This window comes from Brachyistius frenatus, unplaced genomic scaffold (genome assembly GCF_029030835.1).
Source record: "Brachyistius frenatus isolate BFR_SWC_R1_liver_20210118 unplaced genomic scaffold, ASM2903083v1 Contig_28, whole genome shotgun sequence".
In the NCBI taxonomy this organism is placed as follows: Eukaryota; Metazoa; Chordata; class Actinopteri; family Embiotocidae; genus Brachyistius; species Brachyistius frenatus.
In genome coordinates this window covers 988,144-1,014,882 of record NW_027210627.1, presented here as the reverse complement: position 1 = coordinate 1,014,882, position 26,739 = coordinate 988,144, and the positions used below count along the sequence as shown (strand labels likewise).

The 26,739-nt window shown below is 40.7% G+C and overlaps 2 protein-coding genes across 5 annotated transcripts in view; one reads left to right on the top strand and one right to left on the bottom strand.

Annotated features, from left to right (window-relative positions):
* The window catches only part of glsb (glutaminase b), a 35,241-nt gene extending 21,243 nt beyond the window's left edge, over positions 1–13,998 (top strand). For 3 of the 4 annotated variants that reach the window (XM_069698780.1, XM_069698781.1, XM_069698782.1), the window contains 5 exons: positions 237–329; positions 11,236–11,297; positions 11,857–11,933; positions 12,229–12,292; positions 13,120–13,998. In XM_069698780.1, coding sequence (XP_069554881.1) covers positions 237–329; positions 11,236–11,297; positions 11,857–11,933; positions 12,229–12,292; positions 13,120–13,267 — 444 coding nt within the window. In that variant the 3' untranslated portion in view covers positions 13,268–13,998. Of the gene's footprint in view, positions 1–236; positions 330–2,079; positions 2,821–11,235; positions 11,298–11,856; positions 11,934–12,228; positions 12,293–13,119 lie in introns of those variants that run through there. The other variant, XM_069698779.1, reaches the window with a different exon arrangement.
* Positions 13,999–15,755: 1,757 nt separating this feature from the next.
* On the bottom strand, positions 15,756–26,684 carry LOC138621039 (signal transducer and activator of transcription 1-alpha/beta-like). The gene is made up of 24 exons (XM_069698773.1): positions 26,643–26,684; positions 26,124–26,251; positions 24,020–24,164; positions 23,833–23,928; positions 23,678–23,755; positions 23,514–23,592; positions 23,338–23,423; positions 22,986–23,137; positions 22,696–22,857; positions 21,717–21,809; positions 21,312–21,371; positions 21,148–21,177; positions 20,972–21,062; positions 20,769–20,810; positions 20,216–20,299; positions 20,008–20,109; positions 19,773–19,908; positions 19,130–19,170; positions 18,942–19,018; positions 17,624–17,763; positions 17,270–17,446; positions 16,938–16,992; positions 16,761–16,830; positions 15,756–16,434 (listed from the first exon to the last, which is right to left on the bottom strand). Exons 2-24 carry the CDS (start codon positions 26,249–26,251, stop codon positions 16,285–16,287), a joined length of 2,274 nt encoding a protein of 757 aa, XP_069554874.1. The 5' UTR covers positions 26,643–26,684; the 3' UTR covers positions 15,756–16,284.
* Positions 26,685–26,739: the final 55 nt, after the last annotated feature.

Below are 26,739 nucleotides of genomic sequence, written 5' to 3'. Positions count from 1 at the left end.
AGTTTAATAAGTAAGTGATGTTTGATTAATGATTAGCTGGAGATCAGGTCCAGATAGAGAGCGCAGCAATGTGCTTCTGCTGCATATACGATCGGATTACTTTTTGTAAAGCAGACGATCTGATCTCATGACCTGTTTAAGGATTTACATCTGAAAAATTATTTCATCAGAATGAAATATTGCCTTTTAATATTGTTGAATAAATGCATATATTCCCGTCTGTCTTTGTATTTCAGGACCTCGTGGAGCTTTTTAACTTCCACAACTACGACAACCTGAGACACTTCTCCAAGAAGCACGATCCTCGCAGAGAAGGAGGGGACCAGCGGGTAAGGAAACACAACACTGTTATAATTTAGGAGGGGGAAGCCATCAGCAACAACAACAACTTCACCCATTTCTTTCATTAAACACATTAAAAGGCAGCTTTTCTCCAGCAGGGCAGGAGGTTAATGTCAGTCACGCGCTAGTATTCTCAATCAGCTGATTTGTAGCGTGTTGTTTTCCTCACAGTTGCACGCCTAAAGTGGAAAAAAAACAAGTTTCCGATAAAGAGTAAAAGAAGATGACCTGTGTCCTCTTTCTCCTCCGGATGTGCTCTCACCCTGTTGGAGTTCTTGTGGAAGACGCTTCATTTATTTCCCTGCATACTGAACATTTTTTGGTCACCTTTTTTTAAAGTGGGTGGATATTGTTCAGTTTGCTGCACATTGTGTGTGTATATTGTATATGAAATGTAAGGAACACAATTTCCTAAATTTGTCACAACTAAAGAAGTTAAGTAATATGTAACACTTCTTTGGTGAGTCACAAGATTTTACAGAAGTATGACAAAAATACAAGGAGTGATCAAAAAGTTTGGAGACTGTTCCTGTTGCACAGAAACGGAGCAGGTGGAAGCTGTAATCTTCATGAGCGAGCGCTCCCACGTCACGTCACTTTATCAACACCAGCACCCCGAGCGGCACACATTTTCGTGACTACCGGTACGTGAACATTTGTGATTTTTAAATGGACCTGAAACTTAAAGCAGAGCGCCCAAATCCGATGAGTAAGGGTGGTGGGGAGCAACGATTGCGTTGCTGAGTTTTCAATGCGCTGTGAGCGTTGCCGCGCTGGAGAACCAAAGTGTCATCGCCCTACAGTTCGGGTGGTTTGAGGCGAATGTTTTCCTTCAGAAGGTCCCAGAGGAACTCGGTGTTGACAGCCTGACGCTGGGGGACGAATTCACGGTGCAACAACCCTTCAAATGTCAAAGATGACCCACCAGGTTGCTCCCGACCCGACGCGCCTTCTTCGGTCTCGGACAGCGACGTTCTGCTCATCTTGAAACCTGAATGTCACTCACACATGTCTCGACCGGCTCACCGCCGTCAGGAAGTATTTAAAGTTTTTTTTTTTTTTACCTTTATTTTACCAAGAAAGTCCCATTGAGATTAAACAATTTTTTTACAAGAAACTTGACCAATGTAGCAGCTGTTAAAAACTCAAGAAATATTCAAATGCAACATGCAAATTTGACAGAAATTCACAATAAACGGCTATTGAAACGGCGACTGCTTTAGAAAACCAACCATATGCATCGATCACCACATTCGCTACGATGCCATTAAATTCATCACCGAATGATTGTGTACTAAATTTAGAAAATATTGTAGAGTAGCAGATCTGTCTGAACCCGGGTGACATTAAAAAGCAGCTACATGGAGGAGCGTACGTCGAAACTACCAGAGCTGAAACGGAGGAGAATAGTTTACCCAATGTTTGATCAAATCTGCTGTTTCTCTGCTCGAGCTTCAGGTCCGCGATGAAATCACAAATGTTCACGTATCGGTGAGTAACTCGGGTGCTGGTGTCGATCAAGAGATCAAACTTGGAGTACTTGCCCACGAAGGTCATGGCGTCCTCCGCGCTCCATTCGTGCACAGCAGCAGCAACCTCTGAACATTTTGACGCCCGCGCTGGTGAAAACACTCCAACTAAACTCAAATGATCAAATGGACTGATGTTGCAGCACAACACGCACCCACACAGACGGAGCGGGACTAATTTGTCATTCGTGTCGATTTGAAACCGCAGCACTTCTTCGGACCCATGGATTACGAGAGCCTCCAACAAGAGCTAGCTCTGAAAGCCCCTCTTTGGAAAAAGGTGTCTCCCACTGAGTCGCACCAGGACAGCTCCACCACTGTAGTCTATAGGATGGACAATGTCGCCAAGTGAAACTTAAAAAAAAAATAAAAAAATAAATAAAAAAAAATACCCAAAAACCAGAAAGAGAGGAGACCCCCACACCCCCACCTCGCCTGATCTCTCTTGCAACAACACCACCATTTTCTTTTTCCTCACCCCTCGAATATTTATAGACATATTATGTAGATGGTTATTTATTGCTTGTGAAGCGGTTACTGTGTGGACGGACTGGGAAATGTTTTTAATCTGTGATGGGGGTGGAGGGGGGGGAGGAAGAGTTACTGTTTTTATTTTTTTTTGCTCCGGATTCCAATCGAGCCTCCGCCTGCTTGTTGCCTTAGCGAGTCTCCGATCTGATATACCGTGTACAGGATGTGCTCTTTTATATCCACCCTTTATTTCTGCACTTCGGAATTCAGTTTTATTTGAACCAAAGAAAATCCAACCAAAAGACAACATGTATGTGTGTGTTTGGATGTGCGGAGGCCTCAGACTCCCGTGATATTGGCACATAAATACGCGATCAGTTGCCTGTGTGTGGATTATTGTTGGAAAACGTTCGGTTAAATGAGAACATTAATAACATATCAGTTAGCTGTGCACTGGGCCATATATGATTTCTAGTTTTTTATTTTGAGCCCTGAAGGATTTTTTTTTTTTTTTAATTAATGCAGGTCTTTTTGCTTTTTCACTCTCTGCTGGACCTTTTGAATGGAAAAATCAACCCAAAACCTGAAAGCTTAATTATTCCAGCAACCGTTCTCACTATCTGTGAAGCCAGATGTTGTAATTAGAATAAATGTAGATGCAGAGATTCATTTTTTTTTTTTTTTTATCCCACATTTGAGTTCTTTGATTTGCAGAAAAGGTTGCAGGGGATTTCCAGAACTATCTCTGCACATCTCAAACAATCAATGAAAAACATTATTTGTGCCTCTCTGTAACAATAATTAAATACAAAACCAACATTATGAGCTGCAAAAGGTGCCGGAGTCACGAGAACTGATCTGGAAAAAAAACACAAAAAAAAAAACCCTCTCAGTTGAGAAACATGCCGGATAGCAATTATTATTATTATTTTTTTAGTTGAATCTGCTGGTGTTTGTGCCCAAACCTCAGTCGGGACGAACACGACGTGGTTGTTGATTCAGTACAAACAAGCGAAAGGTTTGCCGAGGAGAGGTGAGAAGCTCCTCGCGGAGACTTGCTTGACTCGGTCGTCGTCGTTCAGCCGGCTGCAGCGCTCGGAGATGCTCCAGAGGGGGGAGGGGGGGGAACAACAAACAAAAAAAACAGGTGTTTGTGTGCGTGTCTGCTTTTGGCGTGTTTGTTTAGGTTAGTGAGTATACTCAGTGTGACGTCGGTGGGAGGGGTACCTCCTGTCAGGGCACCTCATGGGTCTAAACGGGCCTCATACAACCTTTAGCTTCTGCGCTGTGAGCAGCTGACTGCAGGTATATCTGGGCTGCGCTCCAAAAGCATCACTGCGTGTTTACACAAAGACACGCTCGCGTCGAAACGGGAGGTCCTGGTCGAGAAATGAAGCCGCTTTCCACATTATTGTTACAGATTTCAAATAAAGCAACGATTGATGTGACTAATGGTTTTAAAGCTTCAAGCAAAAAGAAAAGTACAATCGTACCTAAAGTTCAGAGCGTGTAGAGCTGCAGGTGGAGAGCTGCGGGTGGAGCACCGCAGGTGTAGAGCTGGGTATGGCTGCTTTAATGTGCCTGAAATGTGCCATCGGTGAGATTTAAAGTTAGCAGAGAGGCGGTCGTAAATGCATGTAGTTCTACGTCTATGCCACATGCAGGATAAAATAATATTAATAAAGCTGAATATGGAGCGTATGTGAGGCATCATAAACTCCAAAAACTTCGGCATGAAAATCAAGCAGGATTTTGCCAAATTAAGAACTTTATTTTCCAGCAGAGTAACGTTTAATCTTGTATGGATATAAACGTGTATAATAATAAACCTCTTTCTGTTTATTTAATCTGAAATATTTGCTAGTTTAAGTTTCCTAAATGTGTGCAATTGTTGATTTTCTTGGTTTAAGATTACTGTCAATTTAATACTTTGGCGTTTTGGACCGTAGTTTGACATCTGAGGACATTAGCTTGGAATCCAGGATGTTGTAATATTATGATGGGCCTCTTTTTAGTTGTATTCTTTTTTGTGTGTGTGTGTAAACAAATGATTAGTTGTGACTAAGGCTGTAAATCTGAAACAGATTGTCATCCAATAGTCCAATAATCTTAAATGGATGAAATCCATTTTGTTGGAAGCATTTCGCAGTTAGCAGCGGCAGCGCTCGTAAGAGAAACACACTTGTAAGTGTCTCATTAAACTGTAGCAGGGTACCCCTAGTGGCGCAAACAGGGTACTACAAGAAAACAACAAATCTAAGATTTTCTGAGGTTACACCGCACATCTTGTTTAGAAATCTTGACGTAATGATGTAACATTAATGTACCAACAACAACCAGCATGGCTGGAAGCGGCTCCATTGTGGAGGAGTTTGTTCCAAAACTCTGAGCAACACCAGGAATGTGGACGTAGTTTGTGTTGCACAAGATTAAACGTACAACAAAACCACATTAATATGTTAGTTTTTACTGAATATTTGAAGCCTTATTGTGCCGTTTATATTGACCTATAAACACAAGTATTCGGTGTGGTATTTTGTCAAATCATCAAGAATGTTAGCGCAGAAATAACCTGAAATATTCCGATATTTTAGGCCCATATCACCTTCTTTGAGTTTTAACCCTATTTCTCTCTAACATGAACTATCCATGACCGTAAAGAGGCAGGTAAAGCTTGGGCTAAACACCTCTTCAGACTTTGAGAGTTGAATTGCTCTAAAATCATCAAAAAAAAGTTTCTAAACATTGGACATCATCAATCAAAGAAAGACAAATATGTTCTCTGGTTCTTGAAACCAAAAATTAGTTTAGACTAAATTAAATTGAGGCAAAGCTGCAGACACAGAAACTGATGTCACATTGGCACGATGAACGGAGAGCTGCCAGCGATACCCAGCTCTACCAGCAGAGGGAGCTGAACTCATCTTTATCTCACAGCAGTCATTTGGAAAGTAAACTTCCAGATGGGATTAAAAAAAAAAAAATAGTTTGATGCCACAGAAAGTGTGATTTAAGTGTCCGTATGCAAACGTACACACAACACAGTCAGTATTGTTTGGGATGTTCTCAACGTGTTACTCTACTTCGACAGTTGTATATTACGAATACTTTCCATATATACATATTTTTACTGTACTTCTGAATGTGCATAGCAGCTGGTGTGTGTATAGCTTTTGTGTGTGTGTGTGTGTGTGTGTGTATTTGAGTATTCTCTTCAGACGTTCCAAGTTTTATAATGCTATCTGCTTCAGGAAATAGAAATACTTGCACATGAATGTCACGTCAGCAGATGCCTTAGATGTTGCTGTTGTGTGACCGTGCTGAGGGGACTTTCATCTGTGTGTCATTCAATCGCTGTACGACTGATGTTAGTGTGTATCAGTGGGGTTGAACTTGAACTCAAAGCGGTGGCTGCTTGAGCCGATGGTATCTTGTTACTACTACATGTTGTGAGAAGTCTTTTATTTTGTGTTGTATTCTTTTCTTTTTCTTTTTCTTTTTTTTGACTCTTGGACTTCTGTTACCGTTTTTATTTCCTGTCATAAACATTGTGCTCATCATTGTTTTGGAGGTACAAAGTATTCAAAAGCCTCGGTCGTCATTAATGCTCCTTGGAGATGCCGGACTGCCCAGAACTCCCGACAGTGTTTTCTACACTATGCAAAGAGCCGAGTTGGGTCTGACTTTGGCTACTGATATTTATTTTCCATGGATGTTGTTGCTTTTAAGGCAGATGATCTTAAAAGTAGTGACGTTAGTGTCAAGACGGAGCATCTGTTTTGCAAAGTTACAATCGTAGACAGATGGACTTTACTGATTCCTCAAGGGAAACTGGTGACATCTTAGATTTGTCATCATATCAACCAAAAAAATGTATACCATTTGTTGGTGTCAATTATTCTGTATAATAGTTACAGGTATTTAAACTCATTAGTTGACTCTCTCTGTAGTTGTTTTCATTGCCTGTCTGTGTCAGTACAAGTATTCGGACCCTCCAGGAAAAAAAAAATCAATGCAAATTTAACCCAATCTCTGCAATATTTGCAGGAGCTCATGATTTTGCTAAATTGCGAATTCTCCGCAATAAAGTTCCTCAATAGAAGCTCTGCAGAAGGTGTTACAGCATGTAAGCCTCTCCAAAAAAAAAAAAAAAGTCATTTAAAATTAGCGAAGCGCTCGCATCATCAAAACAAACCATACGCTGGCTTACTGGGGGAAAAAAACAACAGCAAAGCAGGAAATGGCAGGGTTTATGGTAAATGTGGTCTTATTATAAGTTCAGTCATACAGAACGTGGTTATACAGCCGTACAGTTTCAAGAGATTACACAATGTGATTAAAAAAGCATTTAAAGCACTTATATTTACCAAAGATGTAGCCCATGAAGTCTACATCGCATTCACAGACTGTTTTATACATCACTTAAAAAAATATATATATAATTGTAACTGAGTGCAATGTTTTTAAAAAAAATTTTAATTTCAATATTAAATATCTAAATAAATGAGAACTAAAAAAAAAAAAGTCCAGATATTTCTGTGATGTGCAGTTTTCTTATCATGGAGAGTGATTACATTAGATTATTTCTTTATTAGGTTGTTTTTTCTTTGTTTTTTTTTTAAATCAAAATTTTTGCCCCAACAAAAATTAACAACAAAATCTGCAAATTGCATTCAAATGTTTGCTAAAAGCTGCCACAAAAATCCCCCGAAAAACTCTTGTGAAATCCTGGAGGGACTGAATTTAACTGCAGTAATTTATTTATTAGATGTTAATTGTGTTTATTAATTGTCAAACGGTAAGGGGAAATAAAAGTAAATAGAAATGACACCGAACTGTATTTTGGACTGACCTCTGGGACTTTCATTTTTAAAACACACTTGGTGTTACTATAGTTGGTGTCACTGCATCAATCAGAATCTTGAGGATTATAACTTTAAATCTGGAACAATGAGTCAATAACGTTTAGCTGCAGCCTTGTTTAAATGTACTGATATACCATGATGCATATTATTTCCAGACTGATGCTGGATGTCTGATGTCTGATTGAAGGGAGTCGATCTCTCATTTCTAACGACGTGCGCGTTGTTATTTCTTTGATGCTACGTGGACATTTCCCCCCTCAGTGGCACAAAATTTAGAATTCGGTGCCTGAAATGTCCACAACACTTCAACCAGACCAGCTCTGACAGGAGACTAATTCAACCTCATTCCAACCAATCAGCATTGATTACCTCATCTCTACCACAATCGGGAAGATAAATAAGCCTCACATTCCTCTGCATGTTGGATAAACTGTACCAATTGAACTATTGTGTGATCATCACAATGTAATTCGTGACAGCGGGGCTTTTGAATGCAGTGTTTCCATGGAAATCCCCAGATTGTTATGACTTATGTCATTTTACTCTGAATTCTCATTTTGTTTCCATCTTGCATGCATATTTTTGTATTTTTTTTTTTCTCCACGTCTCCCATGTTTGGTTTGATTTCCTTTCACGTGTCGTTTATTCATGTTGATTTGTGTCCTGAACATTAAATTTGATCCTTTTGTGAAAATGGAAATTACGTTTGTATTTATGAACAATCACCTACCATTACAGTTTGACCTTGGAATTGTAAAGTTTTCTAATGTTTTGGTCAGATTTTAGATATTTATTTATAATAGTTTGATGTTAAAGATTGAAGAAAAATGCAAACTTAAAACTTGGGAAATTGTAACATTGGAAACTTTAAAAAAAAAAATCTGAATATAAATTAACCTGCAGTAGATGAAACTAAACGGTTCCAAGCTCACGACCGTCACACTTTTACATGCGTGTAATTCTGTATGTAGTCTCCATTAACTGTCCTGTCTGCTTGGAGGAGAAGACGTCGCTCGGACTTGTCTTCCTTCATGACTCGGAGACATGACCGTAAAAAGCGGTGTTAAGATTTTTGTTGCCTTGGTGTCCCTTGAATAAAATAAAAAAAATAAAGCGCTCTGATCCATCATCTCTTCATCTGTGCCCACGGTTGTTCTTTAACCATCTCCACCCTGTCGTGTCCTTCACTCCGGTACTTGGTTACAAACATGAGACCAAAGATTCACGACAACATGACGCCGTTTCAGAAGCTGGAGGGAAAAGTTGCAGCCGTCTTTTGAAATACTTTGTTTCTTAGTTTGCCGTTTTTGTCCGGATTATATAAGAAATAACGTGAATGTTGGAGCTTTAGTTTCCATTTTGTTCCCCTTCTGCAGGGCCGTTTCCTGTGGTTATGCTGAGCTAAGCTAAAAGGCTGCTGGTTGTGGCGGTTAACTCTCTGGCTGAAAGGGAATAAGCATGTTTCAGAAATGGTTGGAACTATTCCTTTTAACGCTCACATATTCAATTCATCGGTTTTTAATTAAAAGAAAATGTTTTATCCTGCGTGGTTTTATCACATTTGATCGATGTCACGTTGCACCATTCTGATCGGTGCATTGAAATATGTGACCGCAGAAGTCTTAAGCATTTTGCATGTTAAAGAAGCTCCTGGAGAAAACGCACATGCTTTAAAGGACCATTCCACGTTTGTCCCGTCACAGTGGTTTCACTTCTTGTTTTTTTTTCCAGGAGGGTAGAACTGCTGCTAACGAACTGAACTGAATCCGTAAATCAAAATGCAGCCGTGTGTCACAGAAAAATGAGGTCAGCCAGTGAAATGAGGTTATACTGCTTCCTTGAACAGGTAAAGGTATGCAGGACCTGTCAGCTTGTTTATGCGTTAAGCTGCCTGAAGGTCTTTGTCCGGTTATGTAACGTAGCCATCGATTAATGTCGGCAGCAAAAACGACAGTTTTACAGCATTTTGATGTCACCATTTTTTAAGCCTTCAGTAGTTTTTTTTTTTGCAACATCAGTGAGCACTGATTTTGGTTTTAATATGTCTAGAAATATTGATTATTTTAATGATGTAAAAATATTTAAAGTATAAGCTACTTGTAACACTTGTCCCTGGATGGCTTTTTTTTTTTCTTTATTCAAGAAAAACGAATACCATGCGACTTATAGAAGTGCCTTTTTTTCCTTTCACCTTACATATATTAATTCCCTGAACAGAGGAAGGATTTTAAGGTAAATTATAAATATTCTCCATTGATGCATTGTAGCTACTGTGCCTGATACACAAACCTTGAAGTTTCACCATATTTCAGTGACGTGGGTTATTTAATTAATTCAGTGATTTTTATTTACTTTTAACAGGAGAAATCAAACAACAGCATCAAGAGCACACTGGTAACTGACAATATATAACTACTGTGATGCTGCGCAGTTCGGGCTCTTGGATTTAAACCAAAGTTTGTTTTTACTGAACCCATTGACCCACGTCAGTTTAGAAACAAACAAAGGCTTTTATTTATTTATTTTTTATTACTGAGATTTCAAAACCTGATCTGAAATGTTAATATAACAATTTCAAAAGTTTAAACTGCACTCATTTGATAAAAGATTGATATTTATGATTTATTTTTGTCAGCCTGTGTGGCACAAAGTGTGAGAACAAGTTTTGGTTGCAGCAGCGAAAGCCTCTTGAAGGACTCTGATGCTTTTCGGGGGTGAAATGAAGCTCTGTGTCGCTTTTTTTCTTCTTCCTCGCTTCCTTCCTGTCATTTCTTTCAAGAGTGTTTTTAACACCAGCCCGTTTTTTTTTTTTCTCAGGTTGTTTCACCTCGGCATCACTTGCACATGTGATGTCAAAGGGTCCTGCAGTATGTGTGTACTCCACATGTACTCCACACGTGTACATGAACGCAGCAAAGACGAGATTCTCAGAGTTTTAAGTTGCTCTTAAAACTTAGAAGCTCTTTTTCCAGATTTTTATCTTGCTGTGGTGTTTTGTTTCTTCTTGGCTCTCGTATTTAATATTTAAAATAGCGTTAAACTGCACGGTCTGAAGTTTTGGCTCGCTGTGTTGTAAATGGTCATTCTTTCTTGCACTGCTGAAGTATTTGAACATGCTTGTGTACGTGTGCAGATTTGTCTTGACTGCTTGGAACTGAACTTTGATGTCCTTGTGTGTTTTGCATCTATAAATTCAAAGTTTTTTTGTTTTTTTTTCCCTCCTATGTTTAGTTTGTGCCTCTCATCCTGCATAATGATAAATAAATTAATCTGTCAGTGGATCAGCATGAAAATACTCAGCAACACTTTTATAACTTGATTAATTAATTACGTTTTTGTGTGAAGCAAAACTTTCTAAAATGTCCACGGTTCGAGCAGCAAAATGTGAATATTTGCTTCTTTTCTTCATCCTCTTTGGTACCAAAGTAAACATCTTTGGGTTTGCACTGTTGATGAGAACAAACAAACAATTAAAAAAAGTATTTTTGCCTTAATTGCTATATAAAATTTCAGAATATAATTTCCCAAATTATTAACCCATTAATTGAACAAGTTCGAGGATCGTTACTTTTAGCTCCACTCATGTAAACACACGTGTAATATATTCTTTCAGATTCTTCTCATTTTTTGGATGTTTCCACTGTCTTTGTAAGAAGTCTTCAGGTTGTGTTTGTAGGGAATGATTCGTTCCTGTTTGATGGTAAGTCTTGATCGCAGCAGGGATCGGTGTTTGTAATATTCAGCCATGTTGAACAGTAGATGTAGATTTGTGTACAGTAGCAGTTAGCCGAGATGACTGAATTAGTTTTGATCTTTTTTCGTGACAACAAGCTCGATGAATTAGTGAATGAATGACATTGAAAGGAGTTTCCTTCAGTGCCGCTTAGAAATCAAATGTGTAGCACGAGTTATATATGAATCATCTTCCTTACTAGTCCTTCATGGAAACGGTAGCTGAGCTGCAGCAGTGGGAGTTGGGCGACTCTGAGGTCCCTCTGCAAATGTCCTGTCTCCGTCTGTGTCCGCAGGTCAAGTCTGTCATCAATCTGCTGTTCGCTGCCTACACGGGGGACGTGTCCGCCCTGAGGAGGTGAACACACTCGCACGCACACAACTTAACTTTAATATCGGACACTGATGAATACAGGCTGGTTTCACCTTCGTCACCCGATGGAGTCCATTTCTCACGTGTAAAAGTTTTAAGATAGAACAGTCGGGGAAAGTGAGGACATTTTTCCTCTCGTCTGCGTCGGACAGCCTTGTACTTTGGTGACCTCGAGTGGCAGCAAGAGGAACCTTTGGGAAAGCTTCAAGATGTTCTGTACAGACTTTACATTCAGTTGTAAGCCAGATTTTTAAAATATTTGAAATTACATTCTCGGTTTGTTTCCATCCGTGTTTACAGTATTCCTCTTCCTCGTCTTTGCTGCTGCATTGCAATATTTCTTGGCGCTACCTGTTAAGGCCAATCCATACATTAGTCTTCCCCGTTAAAATACGATATTGGCTGATAAGATGTGTGATTTTGTGGAGGGTTGAAAGTGCAGACGTGTTAGTTACACAACCTCGGTGTGTGTGTGTGTGTGTGTGTGTGTGTGTGTGTGTGTGTGTGTGTGTGTGTGTGTGTGTGTGTGTGTGTGTGTGTGTAGGTTCGCGCTGTCGTCCGTAGACATGGAGCAGAGGGACTACGACTCCAGAACGGCCCTCCATGTTTCAGCAGCTGAAGGTAACGTGGAGCCTGAAGACAACCAATAAATCTGTAATCACACATGTTCATACAGATGTGATCCTGTGGTCTCAGGCTGTTTTTATGTTGGAACCATCTTTCAGAATAAGAGAAATTCCAATTAGGTCATAACGTTGAAAAAATTGACATGGAGGTAGAAACACAGAAGCTGCAGAGAAAATAATGTATATTTATGTGGCTTAGAACTGTTTTCTGAATTCTGGACTTCTACCAATTAGCTGTTACATCTATCCAGATGTTTTTTGTTTTTTTCTAACATCTGCTCTGCTTTCAGGTCACACAGAGGTGGTACAATTCCTGCTTGAGGCTTGTAAGGTGAACCCAGTACCCAGAGACAGGTGAGTCCACGTGGTCACCAGGTCGTTCTTGACATCTGTATCTCTGCAATCAACCGTTTTCTTTATGGAGCGGAATTTAGCAGGTTCTCCATCTCGAGGCTTTGTTTTCAGCTCGAAAGAGAAGCTGCAGTTTGTCTCTTTTAAAAATAAGAGGTGCCTTCCTCCTGTTTGGGTATTTACTTTGTTACAGTTCACAAGAGGAAAGACCCAAACGCACGGTGACGGGTAGAAAAAAAACTGAGAATACTTTACTTAAACTGATTTGGTGGCAGTACAAAGTCCAGGCACATAAACCCAAAGCGAAAAGACAGCCGAGTCCCAAGTTCAAGCAAGATAGAACGCTGACAACGAAACCGAAATCCTGGGAAACTAGGTTCAAACCCCGAGTGAAGAAAGCTGTCATAAAAATGTACATGAAGACAGAAGACAACACAACACACTTGACAAAGACACTTTACATGTAGACTTCATGTTGACACCTGACATGAAAACCTGACACAAAGATCGATGAGGGCCAAAGACCTGACGTGAAGAGTTGTCCTGAAGACTGAAATCTTGACAGAAAGACTTGACGAGGACACTTTACTCGAAGACTTCAAGTGGACACCTGACACCAAGAGTGAAGACTTGACTCAAAGACTTGACAAAAAGATGGAAGACATAAAGTGAAGACTTGACATTTATACCGAAGTCTTGACACCGAGCGATTACACGAAGATTTGACACGGAGACTTTGACGAAGATGTGCAGACACGCTGACCAGCTGATCGCAGGGTGGCTGCAAGATGCCAGATATATTTTGTCCTACCAAATTCGTTTTTGCACAGGTGGGGGAACATGCCGATGGATGAGGCGGTGCACTTCGGCCACCACGACGTGGTCGCCATCCTGCAGCAGTACCAAGAGAAATACATCCCGCCTGCTGCTGCTGACGACAAGGAGAGCGTCGAGAAGAGCCTGGACAGCCTGCTGTAGACCTGCTGCACATGTCTGCAGCTTCTTTAGGGTTCTACAGCGGACAGGTGTGCGTTTCTCAAACAACCTGAAATGCTCGGGCTTCTGAAGTGTGTGTGATGAATTAGTCGCTCTGTCCAGTCCGGTGTGCTTCACTTTCTGGCTGTAAATCGCTTCTCTACTTCCCATCTCTTCCTCACCACAATCACAATGTGTGCGTGCGTGCGTGCGTGCGTGCGCCTTATTGATGCTGTTTGAACAAATGGTACGGCATCTAAATATCTAATGCAGTGTTTACAGTATATTACTCGTGTAATAGTTTATAAATCGTATTTTTAGGATATAAGATTGTATATTAGTTTAGTTACAGCATAGTTTCTGTTCTTCTCCACCTTGTGACATGTGGATAATACTCTCCCTGTATTAGTGTTGTTCAGATAGTGAGGTGTGTGAAAATGACGGTATAAATTACAATGTGTCTGCAGCTGCGGGCCGTTTCCACGAACCTGCGTCTGTTCTCAGAAGTTTCTCCTGAGGTCAGCAGCAGGTTTTATGCAGCTCTGCGTCTCCTCTGAAGTCACTGAAAGATTGTATTTCGAATGTATTCCCCCCCCTCCTCTCCCTCCCTGGTGGCAACACTTGCAATAGAAACAGTTTGTATTTATTTCGGAGACATTTTTCAAATATGAAATTAACCTGAAGACATACGATTGTGTAATTTGTTGCCTTTAGGATAAAGTTAGTTATATTTGTGTGTGCGAAGTGTGTTTACCCAAGTGAGTTTTCACAAAGAGTGTTGATAATATAATGATTATAATGCTCAAAAGATTATTTTAAAAAGGTATTTCTCATTTGGAATCAAAATCTTATGACTGTAAACAGTTTGTAATTTAGTGAATTTTAATTTACAAATACATAAACATAAACAATACATACAAGCTGTGTGTAATACATAGCTTTTTATTTCCTGTAAAAACTTGAATTTAATGACCTAGAATATAAACATATTGTACATAATACATGTGCACATTCAAAATTAGTCAAAAGTCAAATTAATTTGAAAACTCTACATGGTAACTTTAATTAGGAGATTAACTATTCAAAAACATAATTCTACATTTATTAACAATTATGTTACATGGTTGGTATCGTATCTAAAAGTGCATTCATACTACATGCTAACAATATATAGGGCTTATTCTTATTTATGATGTTGAACACACAAAACCTACACCTGCTCTCGCTGTCATAAAACGCTAAACTGATGGTGTTGGTCAGTTTACAGCCTACACTGCACGTTAAAAAAAATGGACGTAGCCTTGGTGAAGTCGCCCATTATGTCCTGAAGAATGGCATTGGCCTTTGCTGTTTTGCTGGTCCCCTACTCCACCACACTCCCAGTTAATCCAAGAAATGGGCTAAAAACGACCCCCTCCTGTCATTAAAGCAGCACCACCCTCAATTATGCACATTTATACGAGGTTAATTATATACAAAATCCCCTCCTTAAACTTGTCAGAAAGGGGAAATTAACGAGAGAGACCGAAACCAATTCCTGTACCAGGCTGCAGACATGTTCATTCTTCTGACTAAAATCGAGGGGATTTACTCGCTTTTGGAGCCAGCCTCTAGTGGCCATTCAAAGAAGTGCAGTTTTGGGCACCGGCTTCATTCTTTGGCCCTGGAAGCTGCTGCTCAGTTCCCAGTAACATCTCTAATATGCTGAGGAGGTGCAGTGTTCACCATGTCCAGCACATTAGGTTATCATGCTAATACTAAAGAACAGCTGACTCTGTTGGTTTGCACGTATTTCATCCAAAGTTCATCGTCATGGTGGCCCGGAGGAAAAAGACAGGAACACGGAAGTCTTTAGGATTCTTTGTCTTGTCACTTTCACAAGCTAACACATTAGATGTTAGCTTGGTAGTGTGAAAAAAAATAAAAATAAAAACCACGCGGAGGAACAGGTGAAGTCAGGGGATCACCAAAGTCATCGCTTGTGCACCATGAACGTCTAAACTTCATGGGAACACATCTGACCTTTGGTGAGGTATTTCAGTCTGGATTTAAGTGGTGGACCGACCAACATCTCTGTCCAAACAACCGCACCGCTCGCATGGACGAAACCTGATGAATGAACTCGGGGAAAATAGGAAAATAGGAAAAAAAGTGAGAAGGGAAAGACGTTTTTAAAACCCAATCTTTAGTTAACGTGTCACAGCGTCAGACTTTGGTGTTATGTCAGTTAAATTGTTAATGGTGTCAAAAATGTGTTGTGAAATTTGATGTCGTAGCTACTTTTCTGTCGTAATTAACCTTCAGCCGCCCACAGGTCGAGGAAAATAAGTTTCATTTTCATTAAAAATTCACATGATTTAGTTTAAAGTTTGACATTTAGGCAGTTGTGCTTTTAACTCATCAGGTAACCAATCGCTGACACTTCCCCATTTAAGTATTTAAACAAGCAGTACAATATTATAAATGGCTATTCATGTCGGTAGGGGTGATTTTCTGTGCAGCTTTTTCAGATGAAACCTTATCTTTTTTGGTAATGACAGATCATGACATGCTGATCAGGTGATGCAAGACACGAGACTACTGAATGTGTTTGTCCTTTTTCTGTGTATAAATAATGTTACTACGCTCTTGTGTCAGTACTGTACAATGCAGATGTAATTTCTCATGGCACTGGAATACATTCAAATATGTTTATTTTAATAAACAAAAGTAAAGAACATTTACAGTACAGCATTGTCATTTAAACTGAAATCGGTACAATAGAAAACCAAGAGAACTTATTACATTGTCCATATCTATAATATTGCTTGTATAGTTGCATGATGTAATCACTTAACTGAATTTCAGAGTGAATTTAAATATCCATACTTATTTTTGCATCTTAATATACAACAATCACTGTCCAGTTTTTATGACTACAGTAAGTGGCTTTGTTCCGTTTGCTGAAGTTTTATTGCTGTACACCTGCAGCACAACACATTTCATGTGCTTGACGAATAAAATGTTTCCTTCTTTCTGATTTAGTAATCCCGCAGACATTCGGAGGGGCTAAATGGATAAGCCCAGTCTCCCCCATGTGACAGTGGAGAGAGGTCAATGGACGGCCAGGAAGACGGGGAGATGTCACCGAGATCAGAGATCATATCGTTCACCAGTTGACAATCGTGACTCTACAACGAAACAAGAACATTTTGTTTAAATTAACTGCAGCAGAAAGGTTATTTTATATAGGCAAGAAAAATTTAAACTCGACATGACTTTAAACCTGGAACTCCTGAAAGGTCAGGTTGTTAATGCGGCTCCAAATAATATTTCCATAATAACAATAGATAAAATGCTATGGTACAATGAAAAAAGTCAACACGGTTACCCTGGAAGAATTCTGACTCTGCTTTTTGAAGCATTTTAGCATAATCGTTTTGGTTCTATGGCCCCAAAGTGGTCAATTCTGCTTTGAGGGATTGCGGGGAAATTAGCAGTTAAATTTCAAACCCACATTTGTGTCCGCGTCGCTGTCAACCTCCATTTGCCTCTCGCTGGGTGGAGAAGGAGGTGATGTCGTAAAGCTGTAGCATAAACAAAAAGAATTAATGTGCTTTTTTTTTTCCTGCACAGCGTGGAACCATACAGAAGATATGATGAAAAGCATTTTTGTTGATATTGTCCTACTTACATAGATAAGGAAGCAAGTCTTCTGTGTAGGTATCCATTTATGTCTATTGAAGGTGCTGCATAAATAGAGATGATTGGGGTCATTACACAGAACATGACACTGAACTTTAGCAAACTGGATAATCTAAGCTTTTTTTTTTTTTTTTTTGCAATGGAAGCATTAACATTATGAACCCATTATGAAGTTAGAACGTGTGAGGAACCTTTTTTTTTCTCCAACTATTGCAAATAGGTCAAATCAGCACTATGAATAGACAAACATTTTAACAATCATATCTGTTTATGTTGAATAGATTCTGAGTCTCGGGGAGAAAGTCAAGCAAAACACAATACCGGACTGTTGGTAGTAGCGTCTGAAGGCAGTGTCTTTGTTGATGTTGGGGTAAAGATAGCGCAGAGGATTCTTGGTCTTTTTCTGGGTGGTCATACTGTAGTGGTAAATAATGTCTGGCAAGGACAGCGACAACAGCTCAGTCTTGGTGTAGGGCTCCACTGCGTGCACACGGGCCTCTGCGGGGGAACCACAAAGAAGAGTCAGGAAAAATATCAGAGGAGCTCTTTTTGCACTTAGTTTGTTATTACAGCACGACACAAAGTGTGCCAGTAACCATCGGGCGACGTCCGTCTGGAAATGCTCTCAGTGTTACTCGGTCCATTCGCTGTTTTAACAAATGTACAGAAACGTACGGCCACTGGAGTGGTTGACCCAGCTGAAGGTGATGGCGCCGTCTTTGTTGCTCTCGCTGAAGCGGAGCAGAAAGGTCCCAGTCGGTTTGTTCTCCAACAGGGACCGTGTTCTCTCCCGGCTCACGAACCCCATGATGGACCTGAAATCAACAAACGGGACATGAGAAGAGTTTAGTTAACTGGGAAACGTAGCGGGCTCCATCTTACGCAACCAGGCGGCAACCAACGGGGACGTCAGCCGTTGGTGTGTGAACGGCCGTTATGAAGCCTCAAGTTCGGATTTTGGTCGGCGCCATCTTTGCTGGTTCGGAGCGGTTTGGAACCAGAAGTGAAACCCAACGACATTACGTCCGGCCAACCGATAGCAGGAGCCTGACTGCACCACAGGTCTGTCAATCAAATGAAAACACTCCCCCCAAAAAAACCTGTTTTCTAATTAATGACGAGGTTATTTTCAGATGGACCGACAGAAAACTAAAAAGAAGGAGTGACTTTTAGCCAACAACACTGAAATGGATACTGGAAAAAATGTATTGACTTCATATTTTATAAGAGGCTTTTTGGAGCTAGACCCTAGTGGCCCTGGGTTGTATTGCAGCTGAAGGCACTCTCACGTTTTCAGACCTGGAAGCTACGCCCACTTTAATATACGGTTTACAAGCGCAGCGCAGTGTCTTTGCCAGTTTCAGACAACACAAATGTAATTTTCCCATCCGATGACCACACTGTTTAAAGAGCAAATGTTATTGCACGCATCTGAGAGCTCGTAGGCATTTTACTCTTAAAATGATGTATGGTTAGGAGTGTCGTTGGTGCATCGCCGGCTTTAGGCAGCGGAAAGCAATGGCTTTGCGGTTGAGAAACTCACGCGTTGTCATATTGGAGAACCAAATCATTGACAGTAACGTTCTGCCCCTCTTGAGACACTTGCGTCACTCAAAACACGTCGCCCAGCTCGTTGCTTCATTACCGTAGGTTTTCTGAAGCATTTCAAAGGGCTGTGTTGCCAATTTTCCAAATTTGACACGGATGTGAATGCGTGCTCTCTGCTGCAGTACCACCCCTCTGGCCCCTGCACCTTACTTTGCACTCATATTATCCACCATTGAACTGGCAAAAGTAGATTTCGCCCTAACTGTATTTACGCCGTGAGTTTTCAGACCGTGTACTTAGACCATTAAAGTAGAGCCCGGTGACCTCACCTCCGTCCACGTTGCCAAATATAATAGTAAGAAGCAACATAGTCTTATAATTATCTACAATGTAATACAATTATTCCACGGGTAAAACATTGCTGAGGTGATTTGCGGTGTCTTACCCGTCCTGCCAAACAGCCGCCAGGTGTTTTTTGACCAAATCCAGGATTCCGTCGATCCAGACCCAGGGACCTTCTTTCTGGAACGCAGGGAACAAAACGTTAACATGTCGAAAGCAGACGCACATTCAAATTCGAAATCTGGCGATTGTGCAAACTAAAGTAGAACCAGAATCTATCTCAACACTCACCGCGGAGAACGTGCTCCAGTGCACAAGACCGTCCGGAGTATCTGTGACCAAAACAACATTTACAGAATAGAGATAAATAATTTAACGCATCACCCTTTACACCTTAAAGGTCTCTATAGCGATGAGTGCAATTCAAGAACTACATTAGAAACAGAATTACTGCGTTTATGCTCCTTTATCTTGAACCCTACATCAACTCGTTTGTATGTTTTATTGAGACAGAGACAAAGATTCCAGAAACACGTTTTTCTTTGTTCATTAAAGACGACGCTGAGAGTTTGTTAACGGAGTAGCCAGACATTTTGAAAACACCTGTCTTTTGCCAAAAGTTAAATGTGAAGATGATCGTGTATGCAGTAAATACGTCGCATCAGGCCAGCAGCTAGTTAGTTTAACTTAGCTTAGCTTAGCAGGGAGACTTTGAATAGGGGGAAACGGCGAGCCTGGCAGGCAAAACAAAGGTATTAAAATCTGTTTCTTTTACTCAATACAAAAACGGAAATAATTTGACAGTGATTTTCCATAAATAACTTGTACTCTCTCCAATACTGGTTTCATAAGGAAATAGTCTTTTTACATCATTGCAGCTACCACAAGAAAGTTTCAAGCTTCAATTCTGTGAAAGAAGCAACCAAATACTCACCCACAACTTTGTCTCTGAGCATTGACAGCTGGTCTTCATCGAGCTCCCGCTGGCCGACGGACAAAAACTGCCAGCTGAGAGCCTTCGACAGCAGATCCCAGGAGAGCGAGGTAGGCGCGGCAAACAGGGACAGATTCTATGGAGCGAAGCCACCGAGCTTTAATACGGTTTGTTCTGCAGAATGATTGCTAACGATAGTGGTCATTTGCTGTGATGACGATGTGGTGGCTTTTACCCTCGGTTCGATGGTGCTCAGCATGCTCCACCACATGATGGAGGCCCGGGCAATGGGGGCCTGACTGCTACTGGAGATGACGACCACAGGCAGCGAGCTAGTCTGGACCAACACCAGAGGGGGAGACCAGTCAGTAAACTGCTTTAAGTTAAGTTGAAGTTCAAGCTGAAATTGAAACGTCCTTGATTTGCATATCATAGTCACGCACTTCGATGTCACACTGAAGTCCAGCGTACTGAAACTCCGTCACGAACTTAATGATGTGGAGTTCTTCGGCGATGAGAAGACGATCCTGATGCAGGACGGAGAAAAAAAAATTATAGTAAAATGATGCAAGCACTTAAAAGTTTACATCTGTGGCGTGTGATGTGAGGGTGGATAAAACCCCATGTCCACCAGACGTCACTGCCTGCGTTTTGGTGCGACTGACAAGTGGGAAAGTTTTGAATTACTATACTGACAGATAGTGGTAACAGCCCGCCCACACGGCCGTTACTTTGTTTTATTTCAAACACTACCTTGTTTGAAATATATTCTTCGAGGTATTTTTATTTCCTTACAGAACAAACACATAAATTACACATGCAAAAACTTGTGATCACATGCATCCACACACACGTGAAAATGGGAAACGTGGATTTTGGAACATGTTCATGGTGTAATGTGTGAAATACACGTAGATTCCCATGTGAAAACGTGGTTTCACTGTGTTATCATATGTTGTAGCATGTGGTAAACGTGTCCTACATGTGAACACTTACCGTACATGGTCTTTTCGGTCTTTTATTGTCTTCCACGATTGACTGAAAAAAGATTTACATTATTTTGTGAGAAAACAAAGCCATTGAGTACTGTACTGTATTTGTTTGCATGTACTGTTCACAAAATACAAGCTCTATGTCTTTTCAATGATAAGATTGATTTTCTAACTCCTGCTGCACATTACGAAGGTTTAGCTTCATACCATGTTCTGAAATTCTGCCATCAAACTTCCACCCTGAGTGTCCACGTCCAGCACTTTACTGTCATCCCTTTTGAACTTAAAGCGACGGCACCTGCGACAAATCACAAAAAGTCTCATGAAATTTGTGTCAATAACAGCGATTCAGCCGTTAACGTTTCATAATTCAGTGTACCTACCAGTTGGCTTTCTTCACTTCTTCAACATCCCTTCAAAAAGACATAAAGATTTATGAAAAAATAAAAGCTACTAAAACATTTTTTTAGCTGAACAAAATAATTGTTTTTGTTTATGTTAAACAATAATGTCCGTTATCACTGGTTCACTTGCTTTTCTTACTTACTTGTCAAACACAGGTTTGACTTTGAGCAGGCACTTGAATTCAGGGAGGTTTGCTAAGAACCTGAGAAGAGAAAAACAGATACGGTCACAAAGATCAATAAAATAAATGGAACATACAGAAGTACAGCCTCTACGTGGCTCCCAGGAAGCACACGAGTTTCAGGCACTAACCATAAAAAACGCAATGTCTCTAGTCCTTGGTCTTTGTTGTACGTCAGGTCATTAAACGTCTCGCTCATCTAACTGTGGGAGTTGTTCTCCCTCAAGTCTCCTTTCTTGTAACCAAAAGGGTCCTTTTTGCTTTTTATTTCCTCACATGTCCTCACTACACATTTGACAACTGTTTTATCAGACCAAGATTTATATAAATTCTGTCACTTCTGTGTTACGTTTTCACGAAACTCACCTGACTGTCGCTTTGAACATCACCTTGGTCGTCAGTATTAGAGGATGTTGCTGTAATTTCTGCACTATAGGTTGTTCCTCAACCACCAGAGCACTGAAATGAATCACAATGTGACATGTCAACATTTAGATAGTTTGTGTATCGGTCTGTTCAATACGAGGGGCGATCAACACGTTCCTGTTACACACAAACGGAGCGCAGCGCGGTGATGTGCACGGAGGCGGCGGCAAGCTAGAATCTTTGTTAGTATTTTAATTTATGTCTCTTAATCAACATCAGCAGCTGAGTTGCGCACATTTTTGTGACCACTGGCACGTGCGTGTGTTTGCAATTTCACGATGGACCTAAAGCTTGTGTCAAAGTCACAAAAGAGACACTTGAAACGCTTCAGAAAGTCGGCAGCGATGATGCAAAGAGCCGAGCGATGGTGTTCTGAGTGACATTCAGCGTTTCAAGGGGGACAGAACGTCAACTGTCCCGAGACCGAAGAAGGAGTTTCTTCGACATTCGCAGAGCTGCGCGTCATGAATTCGTCCCCCTCGGGTCGCCCTGTCAACACAGAGTTCTACTGTGACGGAAAATATTTGATGCAAACCACCTGAACTGCACTTGGGTTCTCCAATGTGCCCACTCGCCGTTTATCACGCTCAACAGCACAATGGTAGCTCCCCACCAACCCTCCTCACCAAATTTGGTCCCTGTGACTTCTTTCTGTTCCCCCAAAATTTGGCACAATGTGATGTACGCTCTCTGCTCAAGTTTCAGGTTAATGCACACGTAGCAGTGGTCGCAAAAATGCGTGAAACACGGGTGCTGATGTTGAGTATGCAATGCAACCGAGAATACTTGCACGGGTTACTTCATTCACCCGCATCATGCACATCACTGTGCTGCGCTCCGTTCACGCGCAACAGGAACAGTCTCTGACATTTTTAATCGCCCCGCTTCATACAGTATAACACCCGACGCCATGTCTCACTTTGTGAGAAGTTTGGTGAGCGAGGACAGGGCGAAGTTCTCAATTTGTGCCATTGAAGCGCAGACGCCGGAGCCGTTAGTGCTGCAGTATTTGTCGTTCTGGTCGGGGAGCTTCTGCAGCTGTTCACGTGCTGCTAGTAGCACTTCAGCAACAGTCGTAAACCTGCACACAGAACACAAGAACAAACAGGCATGAGAATTGGACACGAGTGGTCAGTGTAACCGCTGGGACAGATTTACAAATTTCCTTTGATATGCAAAGGAACCAAGGGAGTGCTGCTAAGCGCTCACCACTTCTGGAGGTTGTCCACACTGCAGTCGACTGGACTTCCAATGCAGGCCATCTGCTGCCGGAGCTTCCACTGAGGCAGCTCCACGTTCGTGAGAGTCTCCACAATCTGGTCTGCCTCTTTTAAAATGTTAACCACCTTCTCCCGCAATGTCTGCAGGACAACAACAACAACAAAAACACAGCAAGCATTAAGTGTGCAGGAAGAAAATATAATTGTCGGAAGAAAAAAAAAAAGCCTGACTGGCAGAAAGTCTCAGCTTCTCCAGATGGATGAATTTAGCAGAATGTTCCTTTAAATTGCTCAAAACATCCGCTGCTTTACGGAAACATCAACTCATCAATGTGCGGTACCATCTTTGTTTGTGTGATGAAGTTCGCCCGCCTATGACATTCCTCGATAACAGCTTCGGAGCTGGCCAGTCTGGCTTGCTGCTCCACTGGTAATGATAAAGAGAGGCACGTTAATGAAACACCCATGAAGCATGTAGCAGACCTACCACCTGTTTTCTGCGTGTCTCCTGCCATACCTAGGTCTTGCCATTTCTCCTGTACAAAGACAAGCTTTTCATTTAGACCCTCCATTTCCTTGGTGTTCCTCTTTACCTCCTGTGTTGGAGGGAAAGTTCACAAATTTGTATTTGTTTTTATTTTCCCAGAATGGTTAAAAAATTCAAGTCTAAAGTGAGCTTACCAAACTGAGACGTTTTAGTTCATTGACTCTGCTGTCCAACTCTCTCCAGGTCTTTTCCATGCCCGGCGTCCTGCAACCCTAACAAAGACGGAAGATATTTTCTTTCACACTTTTGGTCTTTACTGTAGAGGTCGGTTCAGAGGAAATTTTCTCACCTTTCTCTCAGAGACTGAATTCAGGATTTTCTTTTCCTCGTTAAGACACTCGGAGAGAAGTCTGGCCAAGTTCAAAGGCTCGTTTTCAAAGTGTTCCTAAAAAAAAAAAAAAACATCATTCATGCTTTGAGAAAAGAAACGAAGACACCTTTGGATTTCTCTTCACGTAACATCACACCTGCCTCACCGTCAAGTAGTCTTTCATCCATGAAAAATCAGGTCCCTGCAAAATGTTGTTCTCCTCAACAGAGCGCTTCCACTGTTCTTCCAAAAACACCAGCAGAGCATTGAAACAAACGAAGGCTTTCAATTCATCCACAGCTGCCGAATCCCTGACAGAGACACAGAAACATTACCTTTAATTTCAGGATTGTGTCTGTTTGCATGTGCTGCACACATTGTGAAATAATTCAACATTAAAACTGAAACGGACAAGAGATATTTTATAAACATTTAATAATCAGGGAAGAAAAGCCTGTAATATTTGGAGCCAACCTCTAGTGGCACTCGGTGGTATTGCAGCTTTAAGTCACTGCCGCGTTTTTCAGACCTGGAAGCTACGTCCACTTTATATACAGTCTATGCTTCTGACTCACAAACGTCTGGAACTCAAAGAAGTTCAAACTTCCTCTTTAATTCACTGAATTGTAAACCCTGATGCATGAGTAATTGAATAAAATATATAATTTATTGGAACCGAAAAAGTACGAAATTAGAAAACTGAACGCTTCGGTTAAAAAACAAAAAACAAATCTGAGATTAAAATAGTGATATGTCATCGAAATCCCTTTATTCTACATATTTCATTTAAAATTTTGCCAAAAAATATACCGTCAGCACGGATCAGATTCTGTAAAAAACTAAAACTCCTGTGCCACTCAGCAAAACGAGGAGGCCTTGGATGACTCAGCTCAGACCACTAGTCAGGTGACAAAAATTCAGCAAATCTTTGGGTGAACTGCAGCCGGAGCTCCGAGGAGAGCGCAGGGAAAGGTCTGTAAGGTCCTCTGAAAGAGGTTGTAAAAATGGAAATAGTTCAACATGTGGCGCTTACCGTTCTTTTACTCCAATATTGGTAACAATTGTGGCCACTTGGAAAACATTTTTTAAATATAGATTCCAACATCTAATTTTTTTTTAAATATAGCCTATCTTGTTAAAAAAATATTCTACTTGTGTTTTTTGCTCTTTTATGAATTATGTCATTAAAATCATGTTCTACTGCAACCAAGAGAGTATTAAGCTCTTTCATCACTCATTTATCTGCATTATACACAACTACCATTACCATTTGCCCTAAGCCAGAGGTCTTCAACAGGGGGTCCGCGGAGGTACTGCAAGGGGTCGTGACATTTTTGGTTTATTAGCCAAATCTTGTTTTTTTTCTCCACAATTTTTTGCGCTCCAGCGCATACAACCACATCATAATCGATCAACTCTGTTCATACTCAATTGAGGTTGAGGTCCTTGGTAGTGAATAGCTCAGTATTGTATGCAAGATAACAGGTATGTTTATGCATGGCAGTGGCACTCACTGCCATGCATAAACATACCTGTTATCTTAGTGCAATAGGCCATCACTCATTTTCATTTCCACATTTATGTTTAAAATAAAAACGTCAATTTGAATAGCTTGTATGCATGATTATCATGCAATTGACGGGCAATGTTGATATTGGCATTGGTATCAGTTGACAAGGTATGTTTATAAATGTCAGTGGAACGGCCACCCTACTCACTGTACCTTGCACATGTTTAAAATAAAAACATGAATATATGAACCTGTGTATTATTTGAATAGCTTAGTATCGAATGCACAATAACAAGGTATGTTTATACATGACACTAGGCCCAGTTTAACATAAAACACAATTTTATACAATATATAAAGTAGGGTGTCCCTGCTCCATCTCTATCAGTTTGGGGGTCCTTGGCCTGAAAAACGTTGAAGACCCCGGCCCTAAGAACAATTGCACCATTTTTTTTTTTTTAGTATACAGTATATGTCTCTAAGCTTTATATATGTCCATTTATGGTTTATAAGTATATTTATGTCTGTTTATGTGCATGTAATTGAGAGCAAGTTAAAACCGGAGTCAAATTTCTTGTAGGTAAAAACATACCTGCCCAAAAAAAAAAAAAAATCTGATTCTGACTACAAGTTTCACGTTTTAATTCAATTATCCAGTATATGGCCCTTCGCTTACTTTATCTGATGTCAAGATGGCCTCATGTTGCCCGCCCTACTTTAGCCAGTGGCAACCCTCTGCTCTTATGCAGCCGTCTCTTACCAGTCCTGGCCCTCAATCCAGTCGCACAAAGAGTGGCGGATCTCTCTGGGGAACCTCCCTGCATACAGCTGTCTCACCCGGGTCTGAAGCGCCGCGTCCAGCCTCAGCAGGTCCTGCCACTGTGCCATCTGCAGTTTACCGGACAAAAACAACGACACCGATGAGGGGGGAAAGTCACAAACAGTCTCATTAATGTAATAATTAATTACAGCAGGGTGTAATAAACTGGGTGTCCTCCTGGGAATGACAGCGCAGAAAGTGAATATTCTGAAATACATGATGTTTTCACATATATTGAAATATTTTTGACATTATCCAACACAAGTAAACAATAATAGATTATTTGCTACTTTAAACGATCTTTGAAGGACGTAAACAACAAGCTGACATTTGTGGGAAACGAAAGACAAGTTGACAACTTCCTGAAACATGCGCCATAATTTACATTAAAAACAACTCGGAAATTAAACGGTTCCTAACAAAAAAATAAATCAACGTTTTGTCAATATAATAACTTACTCAAGACTTGGTTGTCGACAGGATGTGCAAGATAAAAGTCAGTAGTCCTGAGTGACTGTAGGCGGGAGGAGCACTCGTTTATATGACCAGTAGGAGG